The sequence below is a fragment of the Mirounga angustirostris genome, unplaced genomic scaffold, assembly GCF_029215605.1.
Source record: "Mirounga angustirostris isolate CCGP_5_RB_7025 unplaced genomic scaffold, mMirAng1.0.hap1 SCAF_8, whole genome shotgun sequence".
In the NCBI taxonomy this organism is placed as follows: Eukaryota; Metazoa; Chordata; class Mammalia; order Carnivora; family Phocidae; genus Mirounga; species Mirounga angustirostris.
The window spans coordinates 131,240,220-131,256,022 of record NW_026991716.1 but is presented as its reverse complement, the minus strand read 5'-3'; the positions used below and the strand labels follow the sequence as shown (position 1 = coordinate 131,256,022).

The 15,803-nt window shown below is 41.5% G+C and overlaps 1 protein-coding gene across 4 annotated transcripts in view; it reads left to right on the top strand.

Annotated features, from left to right (window-relative positions):
* SYNE1 (spectrin repeat containing nuclear envelope protein 1) overlaps nucleotides 1–12,883 on the top strand; it is a 444,246-nt gene extending 431,363 nt beyond the window's left edge. For all 4 annotated transcript variants that reach the window (XM_045865766.2, XM_064598231.1, XM_064598230.1 and 1 more), the window contains 5 exons: nucleotides 428–556; nucleotides 2,133–2,345; nucleotides 2,826–2,918; nucleotides 4,260–4,318; nucleotides 11,900–12,883. In XM_045865766.2, the coding sequence (XP_045721722.2) occupies nucleotides 428–556; nucleotides 2,133–2,345; nucleotides 2,826–2,918; nucleotides 4,260–4,318; nucleotides 11,900–12,140 (735 nt within the window). In that variant the 3' untranslated portion in view covers nucleotides 12,141–12,883. The remainder of the gene's footprint in view (nucleotides 1–427; nucleotides 557–2,132; nucleotides 2,346–2,825; nucleotides 2,919–4,259; nucleotides 4,319–11,899) is intronic.
* The last annotated feature ends 2,920 nt before the right edge of the window (nucleotides 12,884–15,803 follow it).

The window sequence follows — 15,803 nt, the reverse complement described above, 5'->3', positions numbered from 1 at the left end:
CCCTGTGCGTAAGAGATTTTCAGTAACTATGTGTTGAATAAATGAATGAACAAATGGATGAATGAAGGATATAGGGATCGGATTAAGGCCTTACAAGATGGGAAGCTTTGAATACAGGGAAGAGAGGGGAGAAGAGTTGCTTTCTTCCAAACTGTATAGTAACCCTAGAAATTAAGTATTTGATGCCAGTTTTTCCTTATGTCTAAATTCTCCCTCAAATAACAAACTAGATGCTTTTGGAGAGAACGTGAGCTCAGAAAATTGCCACAGCACCAGTGCCTTTCTCAGAAAGGAGTTGTGCATAAGACCTTAAATCCAACGTACCTCTGCTAGTGGTAACAATTGTAAAGAGTGGAAATTTAAGCTGTGAGGGAAAGAAGAATATATTATTCACGATGATTTTATACTCCATTTTTTTTCTTCATAGGATTTCCATGAAATGAGTCATGGTTTGCTTCTTATGCTGGAGAACATCGACAGAAGGAAAAATGAAATTGTCCCTATTGATTCTAACCAGGATGCAGAGACACTTCAGGACCATCACAAACAGCTTATGGTAAGATGCGTGAGCTCTGACGGCCTGCCTATTCATAGCACTCATCAATTTCATTTACAGAAAAAGAATGGAGGCGATTTTTTTTTTTTTTTTACCTTTTGCATGCTGGTCTCTAATTTACTCTTTTTTATTTGTTATAGTTTCTGATTTTTGTGAGGCAAACATGCTTATAGAAGATGACGTCTACTAGCTTTAGAATCTGGCTCTAAAGTCATTGCTCAGTTGTAGAGATCTTAATTAGTTCTTCGTTTTAATTAGGTTGTTTTTACTAAAGCAGATCTTTGGCAATTGCACTTATTTTTAATTTAAACTGTATTTGTTACATCTATGTATAAAGTAAGAGTATATTGAGTTGCTTAAATTTTATTTTTATGGACATTGAAACTATTAAAATAGAGGGACCATTAAGACTTCTTAGAAGAAATTAAGTGGGGGGGTGCCTGAGTGGCTTAGTCAGTTCAGCAACTGCCTTTGGCTCAGGTCATGATCCCAGGGTCCTGGGATCAAGCCTCATGTCAGGCTCCCTGCTCAACAGGGGAGTCTGCTTCTCCCCCTTGTCCTGCTCATGCTCTCTCTCACTCACTCTCTCTCTTTCAAATAAATAAATAAAACCTTAAAAAAAGAAGAAGAAGAAATTAAGTGTATCAGATTTAACAGTAACCTTGTCACCAAATTTTGTGAAAACGAAGACAAAAGGGAAATGTGAAAAGTTATTTTCATTATATGAGAAAAAGAAAACATGCCAGTTCTCAAGGAGAAAGAAACTTTTTCTAGCACTGAATTCAAATGGAAATTTGCAGAATCTCTGCGTAGATTCTTATGTAAAGGACTTTGGACAATATAATGTACAGTGTACTTAAGGGATTTTATAGAAGATAAAGCAGTATATTTGAGTTCCATTAGGAGAAAATGATTTGCATTTTGTAGCTTTCTGTATTTTTAAAATGTCATTTCTCAACATTTAATGCTTATTAACCTAACCAACAGAATTGGTAGCTTTTAATTCAGTACCATGAACGTCTTAGAAACCAGGAAGGAATAACTATGCAATGGCATTTTTACTGACTTTTGACCTCAGACATTAGTTGTAAATAATGAATCACTACTATATCCTTCAAAAAATCCTTGGACAAAGATCAGAGTATATCCTTAGACATATGTGAGTTTTGCTATATTTATATGTTAATGTTTCACTTTCTGTATAAAAGAATATCTTACGTCTCTTTTGCATAATACTTGATATTTTAAGCACATTCACGTATATTCACCAATTTGAACCTTCCAATATACGTACTATGGACCAGGCAAGAAAAGGTATTATCATTTTCTGAAATGAGAAAACTTGAGATCAGAAAGGTTCAGGGGCCTTATAAACTGTTTTTGGCAGAGGCAGGGTTAAAACCCAGACCCCTGATTCCTGAATGCCAGGGGCTGCTTCATTCTTCCCTTTGTGAGCACAGCATTCAGATACTCAGGTTTAATTGTCCACTAAGTTAAACTGATGTCATTCTGCCTTTTTGGAATTTTCCCCAATTATCAAAAATTCTTAGTAAAGCATTTCTTATCACACACATAGCAAATAAGGCATGAGCTATTGGAATCCCAACTCAGAGTGGCCTCACTGCAAGACATGTCTTGCCAACTCCTGGTGAATGCTGAAGGCACAGACTGTTTAGAAGCCAAAGAAAAAGTCCATGTGATTGGAAATCGGCTCAGACTTCTCTTGAAGGAGGTCAGTCATCACATCAAGGAGCTGGAGAAGCTATTAGACATGTCAAGCAGTCAGCAGGTAAGCTCTAAGCAGACACCATTGTTAGCATTTCTTACAGGAAACCAAAGAAGCATCATCTTTATCCATTTTTAGAAGGACTTTGAACATAGTACTTGTCAGGATAAAGTGCCCGCTCTCAATCACTGCTCTTATGAGTCCTGTCTCAAAATAAAAAAAGGGACTCATAAACTTTTATAATAGGACACTGCTTTTGATTCTATTACATCAAAAAAACCTCCTTCAGTCGTTACTGCTGACCCTTTAATAACAAAACTATACCTATATTTTCCAGCAGGACCAAACATACAACCAGAAAATGCCTAATACACTAGAAGAATTAGGTTCTGTTCTTAGAGTTGTCTGATTCTATTTTTCCCAAGGAATGGTTTGGTTTTTTATGGAGGATGGGTGGGGATGGGCTGGTAAATGCATTGTGGATTACCAAGTCATCACAGCTTTGGGACATGGAGTCATTAAAAGAATCTATTTCCTATGTAGGATTTGTCTTCCTGGTCTTCTGCTGATGAACTGGACACCTCGGGATCTGTGAGTCCTACGTCCGGAAGAAGCACCCCCAACAGACAAAGAACGGTAACTTTCCACTGGTCCTTTTCAGTTGGCCCATGGGAGGGGACGCTGGGGAGCAACAGTATCTATACCTACCTCAGGGTCCACAGGCTCCCCCTGGGGAAAGCAGGAGTCCCCCTACAGAGGACGGTGGTCACACAGTAACACAGTGAAGTGTTGTTTCCTCAGCCCTGCGGCATGCCCTCCCCACATGCACTCAGGCATGGAAAAGAACATTCTGTTTTTCAAAAGAAGGAGGGCTCAATGTGTGGTTGGTACAGGGAGACAAGTTATTTCTCTTGCTCCAAGGGCCATCGCTAGAATGGTGTTCCCTTGTTTCTTGGGTGGTTCCTCCCTTCAAACCACTACCATCATAGTTCACCTAAAAAAGTAGGTTCTGTGTAAAGGGGCGCCTCAGCCAGAGCAGACAAAACTGTGAGTGTCTTATGAGACCGCTGAATGTATGAGACAAGTGGGGGTTCTGTTGAACTCTCAAGCGAAGAAACCCCTGAAGGTGGTTCTGAAGGTTTCTGATGGCTGTGCTGCCCAAAAGAGGCAACAGCTCAAGAGGACTCAGCCACGGAGCCTTTGGGAGGCTGCCTCACTGGTATTCTGTGAGACCGGAAGGACGAATCTGGCCCCTGCTACCCTCTATACTTTGATTTCTCTGTGTAATTAGAAGCTTGTTTTTGTTTGTCCGGCTTTATGATTATATTCATTTTTATTACACCCCATTTTCCTTAGTTTTTAGAAGTATTGATTTTGTTTGCACTTTTTTTGTTATGAACATTTAAGTTCTATGCTGATAAATGTTATTATCTTATTTAGGATTGTTTTTTACTACATTCACTAGTTTCCTATAGATCCTAGTTTAAGAATGTGAAGGAATACTGGCTTTTCGAGTCAAAGTCTAACCCTGACTTAACCCGTTGGGTCCTCATCATTCTACAAAGAAAAAAGCTCATATTGCCGTTGTTATCTATTTATCTACCAAGAATTTCAATACTGTTTCAGTGTTCTAGAAGACAAAAATATAAGGCATGCTGACCTTCATATTTATTGTAAGTAAATTCTCGGCTGCTGTAGTCACCTGTGTTTCTACCATGAAAAATGGGGTAAAATATACCCACTGTGGTGGGAACTCCCGAACCAGTTCCTGTTTCCTCGGTGACCAATGATAGAGATGTGAATTTATTTCACTTCTTCAACAGAAGAAAAGCCAGTTTCCTGAATTCATGGGTACTGATCATTTCATTTTATGTATTTTTCCTTTGCCGCACTTTTAGTTTGATTTTTTTCAGTAGCTTGTCTTTATTTGCCGGGACTGAACATTCTTCTTTCTTTACCCCTGTTCATTGCAAACAGCCACGAGGCAAATGTAGTCTCTCACAGCCTGGACCCTCTGTCAGCAGTCCACATAGCAGGTACCTTATTCTCCTGGTTTCCACACTGTTCTAGAACTCCAAGAGGATGATGAAAATTGTCCATGATTTAGGTAGGCCTCTATCTGGTCTGCCTCAGGGTAGTTGAGAAATTACTTGTTTCATCCGCACACCCTTTTCCTAATAAATTGGAAGAGACTTTTCTAAGGGCAAAGTATAAGTAAAGCTTAGAGCACAAAATATTTGGATCCCACCAGAATTATATCTAACTAGACATAGGCCATCTGGTACTTTTCATCACATCGTATTCTGTGTGCACTTAAAGATTCAGCGCAGTAGATGGCTCAGCCTCCATTTGATTCATGGCAGACTTTCATCATCCTCTTTATTTCTAGATTTTACAATAAGACAGGTAATAGATCAATGAATTATTTTACCACTCACAGAACCCACAAATCTGAATAAAATATACTAACATCCCCAGCTTTTTATTTTATTTTCATGTTTTATCCAGATTGTGGGTTTTGAATTCTCAAAATGGCAAGTCCTAATTTGGTATTATTTAAAATTTATAAGCACCTTCTCTCTTTTGCTTATCCTAAAACTTCTCTTCTGCCAGCACACTCAGTCACTCACCTTCCTGACACTTGGCAAACTCTCTCATGCTAGAAACAAGGGCAGTCAGTGCCCCTGCCCGGGGATGTCCAGAGAGCCCACTCACAGCTGCCACTCCGTGCTTTACGCCTGGCTTCCCACAATCCCTTGTTTCTGCAGTTAGCGGTGCTTTGCCTTCTTCGTTGTTGGTGTGATGTCTGTGCTTCCCTGCCTTTTCACTAATCAGTTCATGTTTCCCCAGACAACTTTTTAAAAAATGAAAATACTGTCCCTAGAACTGATTTTTTCATTCCAATCCCAAGCAGTTCACTGTTATAGTAGTTTGCCCCTCTGGAAACTTATCCCCACTGAGCTGGAATCTAAATTCCTGAAAGGAGGGTGAGGGGTAAGGAAGTGTAGAGCTGTAAACAACCCCTGAGTAATAGTTTTCACTTTCCAGCTGCATGCTGAAGGGACTGGATATTTGATTTGGTCATTCCTACTCAGCTGAAGCAATGCAGAACGTACTTTGATGTGCTTTTGGTTTTAAGCCTCCCTTTACTGTGCTTTTTTTTTTTTTCCTTTCCCTTTGGTTTGGTTTGACAATTTTGTGGGGGCTTTTTGTCCATAATAAACCAGTAATGAAATATGAATGGAGAAAAACTCACAAGGATTTTTGAAGAGAAGGATGGACTTCCACAGGTGCTCTGAGGTTCTCTTAGTCCCCTACAAGAAAAGCCAGTCATCTACTATAGACAGATCATTGTTTTGTCCATCTTCTCCCCACAAATTGCCAATATGCCATGAACAGAGATGGGGACTGTCCCCATAGCAGCCCTATTAGGATACCAGAGATCAATTCTTTGGTCGACATAACTGACGGTGATGAGAAGGGGAAAGGCTCTTACATTATTATGCAACACCAATAGCAACCACCCTTTGGTTCCCAAATACCACATCAATCTGCAACCCCAACTCTTTCAGTCGCACGGGGTCTTCTGAAAATGCCCAAGGCATCGTTTCTTAGGGCAGCAAGTGCTTCAACATGTCTCCTACGGGGGCTTTGCAGCTGGGACAGCCACATTCACAGGCGCCTTTCAGCTCTGCTCTGTCCAGCGCTGTTCATTAACATCTTTCTGAGCATACAGCACGGTGTTTACTTTGTTACGTACAGGGTCTGGAATACAAATGAGCGACACCTGAATGGCAAACTTCATCAAACACCTTGGCAGACAGGTTGTGGTTGAACATTCTTGGACTTCTTAACTTCTTGGCACCTCTGTTTGGGGTGGACCCAACCCCGACAATGGAATGCGGAGTCTGCTGGGAAAGAATTAACTTCACTCATAATCCAGGCTGTCACGGTGTTCCTTTACATTGAGACTTGAGTGTACCTTGTGTTTGATCTTGCACTGGTCCAGCAAATTTGAAAGCACAAACGATTTAGAATGTTGACCCCAGCGATCTACAATGGAAAATTTTAGACACATATTCTTTCTAAGAGAGGAAAGAGGCTGAGTTGGAAGAAACAGGGTATCCGTTTGAAGGAAGGGGGTTCTTATATTATTTTGTTGTTTAAGGTCTGATGTTAATAATACAGTTGCTTATCTGCTATATATGATTTCAGGTTGGTTTTATAGCCACAGTTCTATGTCCTCTTATGTAATATTCTATGCCTACATACCGATTGATGCCAATATTTACTGTATACCTACTATGTGTAGGCACTGGGCTTGCAAAATTACTACCGTATCGTTCCTGCCATGTGTCAGAATGTACAGATGCCCTAAATCAATTACAAGGAGCTCCTCAAGACTCCTTAAAAATTATAAACATTTAAAAAATATCTGTGCATACATTCATAATGATTATTCATCAGTTTTTAGATTAAAGAGGTTTAAGAAGCCCTGTTTATGATGGTCCAGCTGGACTTTTTTTTCTATTTTTGACTTAAAATCGTCTGACTCAATCACCAACAAGTCTTTTCAACTCTACTGTGGATTATTTGAAGTTGACAAATGAGATTTTACTCCAGTTTCCAGCAAGGCAAAGGAATAATTGCTCTGTAGTCTGGATACAGTGAAGCAATGACTTCATTCTAAAACTTAACCAAAAATTCTAAAAGAAATTTTAAAAATTCTAACATGCAAAATTTCCTTGGACACCTTTGGTCTCTGGCACCTTCTACAGAGAGAACTAAAGTGGAACAATAAATGGAAGGGAGGGGGAAAACTGTGAACACTTCACTCTAAACACTGTTCAGTTTCTTATGGAATTTTTTTTCAAGTCTTTTCTGTTAGGCTCCTCCCTGGGGAATCTCCTTATCCATAGCATTTAGAGAGCTTCAGCCTATGGGGTATACTTCTAGGACAGGCTGGCCACCAAGGCTGAGAGCAGCTATAGGGTAAGGCACCAGTATGTTTCTTTTATAATGTTTTGAAGTATGCATTCCCAGTGTTTCCCAGGAACAAGTCAGCCACTTTGGCAAATGTATCACATCTTTGAAAGCACTACTAATAAATCAGAACTATTCTCCTGGGAGACAAGGCTGCATACAACCAGTCCCTAATGGTATGAATTAGCACACCTTTGCATTAACAATGATGATAAGACAATAATGATAAATTGTGACATTTATTTAGCACTTAATGTGCCTTAAGCGCTATGCTAAGCATTGTGTATCTGCCACCTCGTTTAACTCTTACCACATCCCCATGGCATGGCTGTATTCCCAAGTTCACAGACAAGGACACTGAAGATTAGAAGCACAAAGATTAAAGATTTGAACCAGGTTTACCTGACTCTGGATCCTAGTTTGTAAATCACTTCCCTCTGCCGGAGCGGTGGGGGGGCTGCTCCTTTGCACAACAGTTTTAGGGCTTGGGCTCCCATAGCCTGCCTGACACTGCTTAGGACCAGCCAGTTCATTTTTTGAAAAAGGAGACTGAAATCCTAAATTGATTCTGGAAATTTGTCTTCTGAACCACACATGCAGGGAACAAAGACCATCCGCACCAGAGCAGGCAACAAGATGGTACGCAACCTAGATATTTTCTCACAATAAATTCCTGTTACCACACTGCCGGTGTTAGCTAACAAGTAACAAAACGAATTGAAAGTTTCTTTTCATGTGCCTTTAAATAATTTGTGCCCAGAAGTAATTCGTTTTATTCTCCTAGATTATGTAAAATTTTTGAGATGAGTCATACTTTGTGCATGCTATTCAGGCTTTTTACAACCCTGGGTCAGACTTTCTTTTGTGTGGTGTGTTGTTATGTACTCTTGCTTCCTCCCCTGCCATGTTCCTTCTCCCACAACTATATGTATTTGGGGAAAGAGATGAAACAACTCCTGGGCAGTTATTTACCCAGAAATTTGAATGGGTGAGGGGAGTGAGAAAAATGATAAACTAAATATTTACTTGGAGAGAATAAAGCACATTTTTGCTGGACAGAATGATCTGAAATAGCTCCATCAATTAAGTTCCTTGGATAAGTTCACACATTTCGTTTTTCCTCTAGAAAGACAATCTCAGCTCATGTCTATTTATGTAATAAGGCCATTGAAGAGTGATGAGTGACTAGTTAATGAGTAGTCTTTGTTCTTTCCCTTGTCAACTTTCCCAAGACTCTTGAAACAGGTGCTCTTAGGTCAACAGATAAATATTAAAAGTACCCTTTTCCCCCCTGCACCATTATCCTGTTGGTACTAGAAGCTCAAGTACAGGTTCATCCTAAGAAGAGGCAATTTTGGGCATGCTGAAACCCTGATAATTGCCCCAAGGGGGTGGCATTTTTCTCAGTAGATACAGTGGACATTTCCAAGAGCAGTCAACTGCATGGAAGCCCACTAAGCACTGTGTGTTCTCTCTGTCCATATCTCAACCCATTACTTCTCCCTAGGTTAGCATTCTTCAACATTAGAAGGCACATGCTAATTAAATTTTAATAAGAAATGCTCTGATGCTGTTCACTGTGCCATGTCCTTCAACAGACTCTATAACACATGAGCCCATATTCCAAAGATGGTGACCTTTCTAGTTTTTCTCAGGAGTGGGCTTGTCAAAGTGCAGCCCCTGTTTTGATCTTGATCTTTGGCTTACTCGCTCAAAGAAGATAATAATTGACAAACAAGGGCTATTCATCTCTGTCAGTCACATTGTATTATTAAGTGAATGCATAAACTTGCCCATAGTGTCCTTAAATGTCTTCTAAAGAAGAAGACTTTTAGAAATTGCCTTCATTTTATTTAAATATTGAATAATGAGGAAATGTGGAGCTGTCTTTGGTGCTCCTGTTATAACTCATCCAGTGACAGGTAGTGAGTGTTGTTTCCCACGGCATATTTTCAGGTCAAAGGAAAGATATATTGAAGGAAAATTCAATCCAGAGTTCATGGGTAGCTATCCCATTCTTCTCAAGACACTTTAAGGCAAACCATTGAATTCATAAACTGTTAGAGCCAAATCGATTTGAGGGTATTAATGCACCCCTTGTCTTTGCAAATGAGAAAACTGAAGACAAGAGAGACTAAATTACTTGCCCACGATTGTACAATTGCCTCAAAACAAAATGCCCTCATGTCCGTAATACTGACTTGATGTGTATAATACTGTAAGGCTTTACAATTAGAGGCATTTATTTCAGACACAAGGAAACCACTCACCTCCAAATATTTTAGGATACGAGTATTGTTTTCTTTGCTTCTACATGTGAGGTACATAAGTATGGCCTGGACAACCTCCATTCGTGTCATCAAACAACAGAATGTTGCAGAGAGCGTGGTAGGGCGGGACTTGGGAACCCTGACTCCCTGCTAGAGCTCTTCATTTAATTGTACGATTTGGGGCAAGTGGTTGACCCTATCCCTAGGGTCCAAGTTCTGGGACCTAAAAATCTCAGGGTTGAAATCTTAATTCTGCCGCTTGCTAACTGTATAACCTTGAGCTAGCTACTTTTTCTCTCAGAGTCTCCTTTTTCATCATCTATAAAGTGAAGATAATGAACACACAGAGACTATCATGGGGATTAAGTGAGAGAATAAGATAAATGCTTAGGGTGTTGCCCAGCAATTAGAAGAGTAAAAGTTAACTCTCCTTAGCCACTTATGTATAAAGTTAGAAGATGGATTATATATTCTCTAAGGCTTTATTTCAACCTGAATATTTTATAATTTGGTAGCTTGAGGAGTTTCTGTTTTCTCCTTCCACTGATAGTTATGTGGCATACCTCATTTATGCTCTTTTCACAAAAAATACAGCCTTTCCTATTCAGTTCATGAGGAATAACTCACTGGCCTTAGCGTAAGGGCAGTTAATCAGTTTGACCACTAGATGGTGATTAAACTCTTATGGCCTCTCAGTTGGTTGACTGTACTGACCAACTAGTAGAAGACTTAAAATATATAAAATACGGAACTTTCGAGTCGGAAGACCATCTAATCTAATTTGGAGGGTTTGAAGCAGTTGGCACTCAGAGGTGAAGTGAGTTGTTCAAGGTTACACAGATGTTAGTCGTAGGCTTCGGACAAGAATACAGTCCCAGTTTGAGCCAATGATTTGGTTTTTTTTATGACACTGCAAGAAATGTACTAGAAACGCAGTGGTACATGGCTGTTTGGAGCTTCTGCAGGGCTAGTCCGCTTGTCTCACATTTGTCTTTGACAGTGTAATAAAAAAGCTTTGAGTACTCCCTCTGTTCCTTTTTAAGGGGTTTACGTCTGTTTTTTATCTTAACATTTATTTTCTTTGGTGCTAGCCCGTATCCCTCACTGATATGAATGTAATCTGTTTTCAGAAATTAATGGCTAGTAGGATAGCTGGAAACATAATATTTTTTATGAGAAAAATGGACAGAGGAACCAATATAGTTCTTACACCTTCCTATTTCTCCAGTGGCCTCACATTCAGTGTCCTTACCCTTAGTGATACTATAACCATTAGGGAATTCATTGTAGGTATGGGGAAATGCCTCTCATTGGTACATACATTCTTTTTGTTCCTGCACTGTTTTGTGTGCGTGTGTGTGTGCGTGTGTACAAAATGCCTCTTGTAAATAACATTTCCTTCTACAACTTTCCTACTGGTAACCAAATAAGACATTAATGGATGCCCACAAAGAGAAAATAGTGCACCTTACCCAGGACTTACTTCCATTTTCAGAATTTTGCAGTCTTTCTTATGAGTGCTGAAATTCATACTTAATCTCTAATGCACTATTTATAAGTAGATGGGAAAATGGAAGCAGATAGGAAAACTTGGAACTTTGAGTCTAGAAGGAACCTTCAAGAAGATAATCTGCTCTCAGGAAAGGTGTGTTTCCCAAAGTCACAGAGCTAGCGATAGATAGGATCGGCCTAGAATCTACGCCGTCCCACACAAGTGTTCTGTAGGCTTACTCTGCCACCACCCTTGTACATACAGCTTTAAAACCCACTTGGGTCTGGGTCAGATGCTGATTCAGTGCAAGATGAAACCAGGGTATACTCTAAGATTATTTAAACTTCGTGAGTCTCTGCAAGATGGCTGCCGCTGTTCTTAACCTTGCTGCATAGATTTTGGCACATCCAGGATGGCAAGATGGGATACTTTGCATAATTCTGACAGCAACTAATTTTGCCTAATGGTGCTACTGATACTCTTAAACTAAAAATGTCCTGCATCAAACATCCACATTTTAATTATCCTGGATCTACTTAATCTATGCTGGTAGGATGTGTGGAGAGCGGTTATCTTTGTTGATGGAAAATGTTTTACCAAATTAAGGGATGGGATTTGAACCCAATTCGTTGCCGTTAGTTGACTGACTAAATGTTTATTTTTCATCAGTGAAGTGTCCAAAAAAATTCTTGATGTGGTGGTGGGGAGATCACCTTGGCATACTGCAGAAGGCTGCCAGCTAATTGCTGGGTTGGGTTGGGTTGGGCTGGGTTGGGCATGGTCCTTTGGCTTCCTGGAAGGTGAGAAAGCAAAAAGCAGCATCCATCCAGCATTTGAGATATTTGAGTTATTTATGTTGATTCTCCTCTCAGGTCCATAAAAGGTGGCTCCGATTCCTCCCTTTCTGAGCCTCGGCCAGCTCGGTCCGGCCGAGCCTTCTTATTCAGAGTCCTCCGAGCGGCTCTTCCACTCCAGCTTCTCCTGCTACTCCTCATCGGGCTCGCCTGCCTTGTACCAATGTCAGAGGAAGACTATAGTTGTGCCCTCTCCAACAACTTTGCCCGATCATTCCACCCCATGCTCAGATACACAAATGGCCCTCCTCCGCTCTGAACCAAGCAGATGCCATCTGCAGCGTGCTGGTAGCACAAGGAGGAGCTGGCCAAAAGCGACCCCAAACTAGCGAAAACAGGACCTGAATCTTGGCGAATGCCCTCAGCGTGGCAGCTTTAGCTCTCCTCCGTATCCCGTGTGTGCAAATCATGCCTTCGGAGGTGGATGGTAAACAATGACAGGAGGAGAGCAGACAGACAATAGGTTGGGAAGAAATTTTGTTTGAAACTCTGAGCCTCAGCACTAATGAGATTAAGGACCTCCAACGTTCTCTGGACGCATGAATTCTGGGCCGTTGGCTCATTCTGTGCATACCCGAGGACTTCAGTAGACTGTCTGAGCAGCTCTCCCACGGTGCTGCTCCATCCATTCAGTAAAGGACTCTCCCTGAGTGCCATGTTGGCATCGAACAATCTACCAACCAACCAGTGCTGAGGAGATTTTAGAACCTCGTAACATACAGTTTTTAAGAGCTTATATGGCACCTTTCTTTTTACCTTGCTTTCCTTTGGGGCATGATGTTCTAACCTTTGCTTTAGAAGCACAAGCTGTAAATCTAAAAGGCACTTTTTGTAAAGGTATAAAGTAAAACTGGATGTAATAAATACAATCATGGAAGGCTTTATGTGAAAAAAAAGTTGAATGTTACAGTAAAAAAAGAGATATTTATGTATGTACAGTTTGCTAAAGCCAAGTTTTGTTTGTATTGATTTCTTTGCATTTATTATAGATACTATAAAATATTTTGTCTGTGCTTTTTTTTCTTTCCCCTAAAGAAATGACTCTAAATTTATGTACTAAGCAGACACTTACCAGAGCACAACCTAAATGATATTTTTGCAGAATGAGAGAAGCTGAAACATAAGTATATATTAAAGAGAAAGGACGGTTACAGGTAGCACACATTTAGACGTAAAGGACTCTGGATGATTCCTTTCCCCCTCCTCTTCCCATAGCTAATCATATCTCCTGACCTCTTACTCCCCAGCATCTTTCACAGCCCCCTTTCTTCTCTATTCCCTTTGCCCAGTTGGAAGAAACTCCACACTACTCTCCTCACTGAGGCCACATCTCCGCTCCATCCCAAGGATACTCAATAGCCATGTGGATTTTCTTAAAGCACTCTTGTTCACATCCCTACTCTACTCCAAAACCTTTGACTGCTTTTCATTGTCTACTAGAATAAATACAGTTGTCATCCATCATTCAAGTCCAAATACGATAAGATTTTATTCTGCCCCTCTGATCTTGCCAACCAGCGGCCATCGTGGAATTGCTGGGTGCTCGTGGCGTTTTAATCCATCCTTTAATAATTGGAAGAGGATTTATATAAAGCCCAAGTTTCAGGCTTCTCTTGAAAATGGAAATCTCTGGTGCCTTGGGTGCATATTCCTGCAGGCCAGTCATTGCTGGGGTGATGTGGTTGCTGTCACTTGAAGAACAGTAAGAGAGAGTTTTTACATTTGGCTTTATATCCTATTAACTCCTCTCACTACCTGTCCCAGTCTAACTCCTGTGGGTATTTGGTGTACAAATCCTGCTCTACATGGAAAATTTAAACCAAACTGAGGTACTCGACCTGAAACTGCCTGCCATGGTTTCCATGATGTTTGTAGCCTGAGTGCCATCTCAACTAGGGCTCCTGAGGATTATTAAGTTTCCCAATTCCTGAGATCACGGCAGAACTTCTAATCCCATCTCTGGGGGTACGACCCGGGGGCTTGCATTATAAACAGACATCTGAGGTGATTTTAGCCTGACGGACTGTTGAAAAGCACTGCCCCATCCCTTCTTACTTCCACAGTTTTGTTCTTACCACTCCTTCTCTCTTCTCACAAGACTTAACTCACAAAGCCCCCAACTCCCTGAAGACTTCCCTGACCACTGTTGGACTGTATTTTAACACTTCCCTCTACTGAATTTTCCTCACTCTACTCTCTACTGTCAGGTTATTCCTGTCCCATTTCCCCGGAACCTCGCTCAGGGAACAGATCAGAGTTGAGTTGTTGTTTTTTTAAAGAAGAGAAGCATGTGCTAAGGTTTCCATCTTCCTGTTTCTGGAAAGGCTGTGAGCTGTGGCAGAGAGCGGAGCTTCAGGCGCCCTCCCCTGAGATCGGGCCATGCTCTTACCTCACTTTCCCGCCACTCCTGCTCCCAAGCAGTGCGCTCAGAGCAGTCCAGCCCTACAAGAGACACACGTTGCCACTGTTAAGAAAATCACCACACAATGAGACATTAGTCATGGAAGAGACCAGCACCAAGAGACTGCAGAGCCTTTGCTTCTCCACATTACAATTCCTGGACTAACGAGGCATTTCCCATCACTGAGGAATCAAGTGTTAAATGTGGCTGAGAAAAAAGTTCGGTTTTGACTAAGAAAAATCTAATTAGAGTATAGTCCTTTTGTGCCTTTCTAAAAACCCCTGTGAAACACCCACAAGGATGGGTAATGTGCATTTCTATTAAATTTTTGAAGACTTAAACAATCCAACATTGGAACAGAAGTGGAAAGTCCTGGTGAGTGGAAACACTGAAGCCGTGAAGTCATGGCTTTCCCCAGGGGGTGATATGACCAGTCTCGTGAGGACCAAGCCAGCCACCGATGAGTCTGGTACCTCTGCCTGGAGCCCTCACACTCTTACCTGCCTCTCGAGAAAGGGGACACAGGACAGCATCAGGAGCACCCTCACCTGCACCCTAAGCAGCCCTGGCAAGAGAGAGAGAGAAAGAGAGGATGTTCAACAAAGGCTTCGGGGACAAGGTGAAGGGTTTGAAAGAATATTCAGGGGATGAAATTTCTGGAGTGAAGACTGCTGGGGCCCTGCTGTGGCCTGGAGGTAGCCGGTTATCCTGAGAGTGGGGGGTGAAGAGGGGCAAGGCACAGAGGCCATCGACTGACCAGGAACGTAATGAGATTTGCACAGGCAGCCAGGAAATGTTAGAAGTGGTGAGGAAAGAGAAAAATCCATAGAGCTAGCATGGAGAAATGAAGGCTTGGAAACCAAAAGCAGTGACTTCACAAGAAATCCAGGGAAGAATGCAAGACTTTTGGGAACACTGCCCCTGGGGAGCAGGAATGTTGCCTCCTGGAAAATGGGGCGTCAGCAGCTTCCCTTGCATTTGTACGAAAAGAAGGGAGAAATACCTTCAAACGCTTGGATGAGAAATTCAGCAAGCTGAGGTCTGAAATTTCCTGTTTAAAAAGCAGGTTGTGGTAGACAGATTTACAGCCTGTGCTTTGGGGCCAATTATTAAGAACGTAAAGCTACAGAACTTTATTGACAAGCCACGGAAGAGATCGTAAAGCAAAGAGAGGTGGAGTGAGTTGATTTATGAAAGCTGATCACCAGGCCAAAAGCACAGAGTCTCCAAGAGCTGGTGTGGATGGGCCTGAGACCAGCCCTAATAGTTGGGATTCCTTCCCTGCTGCCCACCAGTTTGGCATCACCAGATGTATCCTCCGGGAACTGTGGAGAAGAAAGTCTCAGAGTCTGCACTGAATAGGTTCAGACATGCCAGGCAGAGCACATTCCCTCCTATCACCGTGTTTATCAAATGCCCACTGTGGTGTGTGACCTGCCCCAGACCTCGGGGGGCCAGTCTCAGCCAGGAAGGACCCCATCACTTCTTGTGTGATGATCCATCAAGGCAACCTTCACAGGG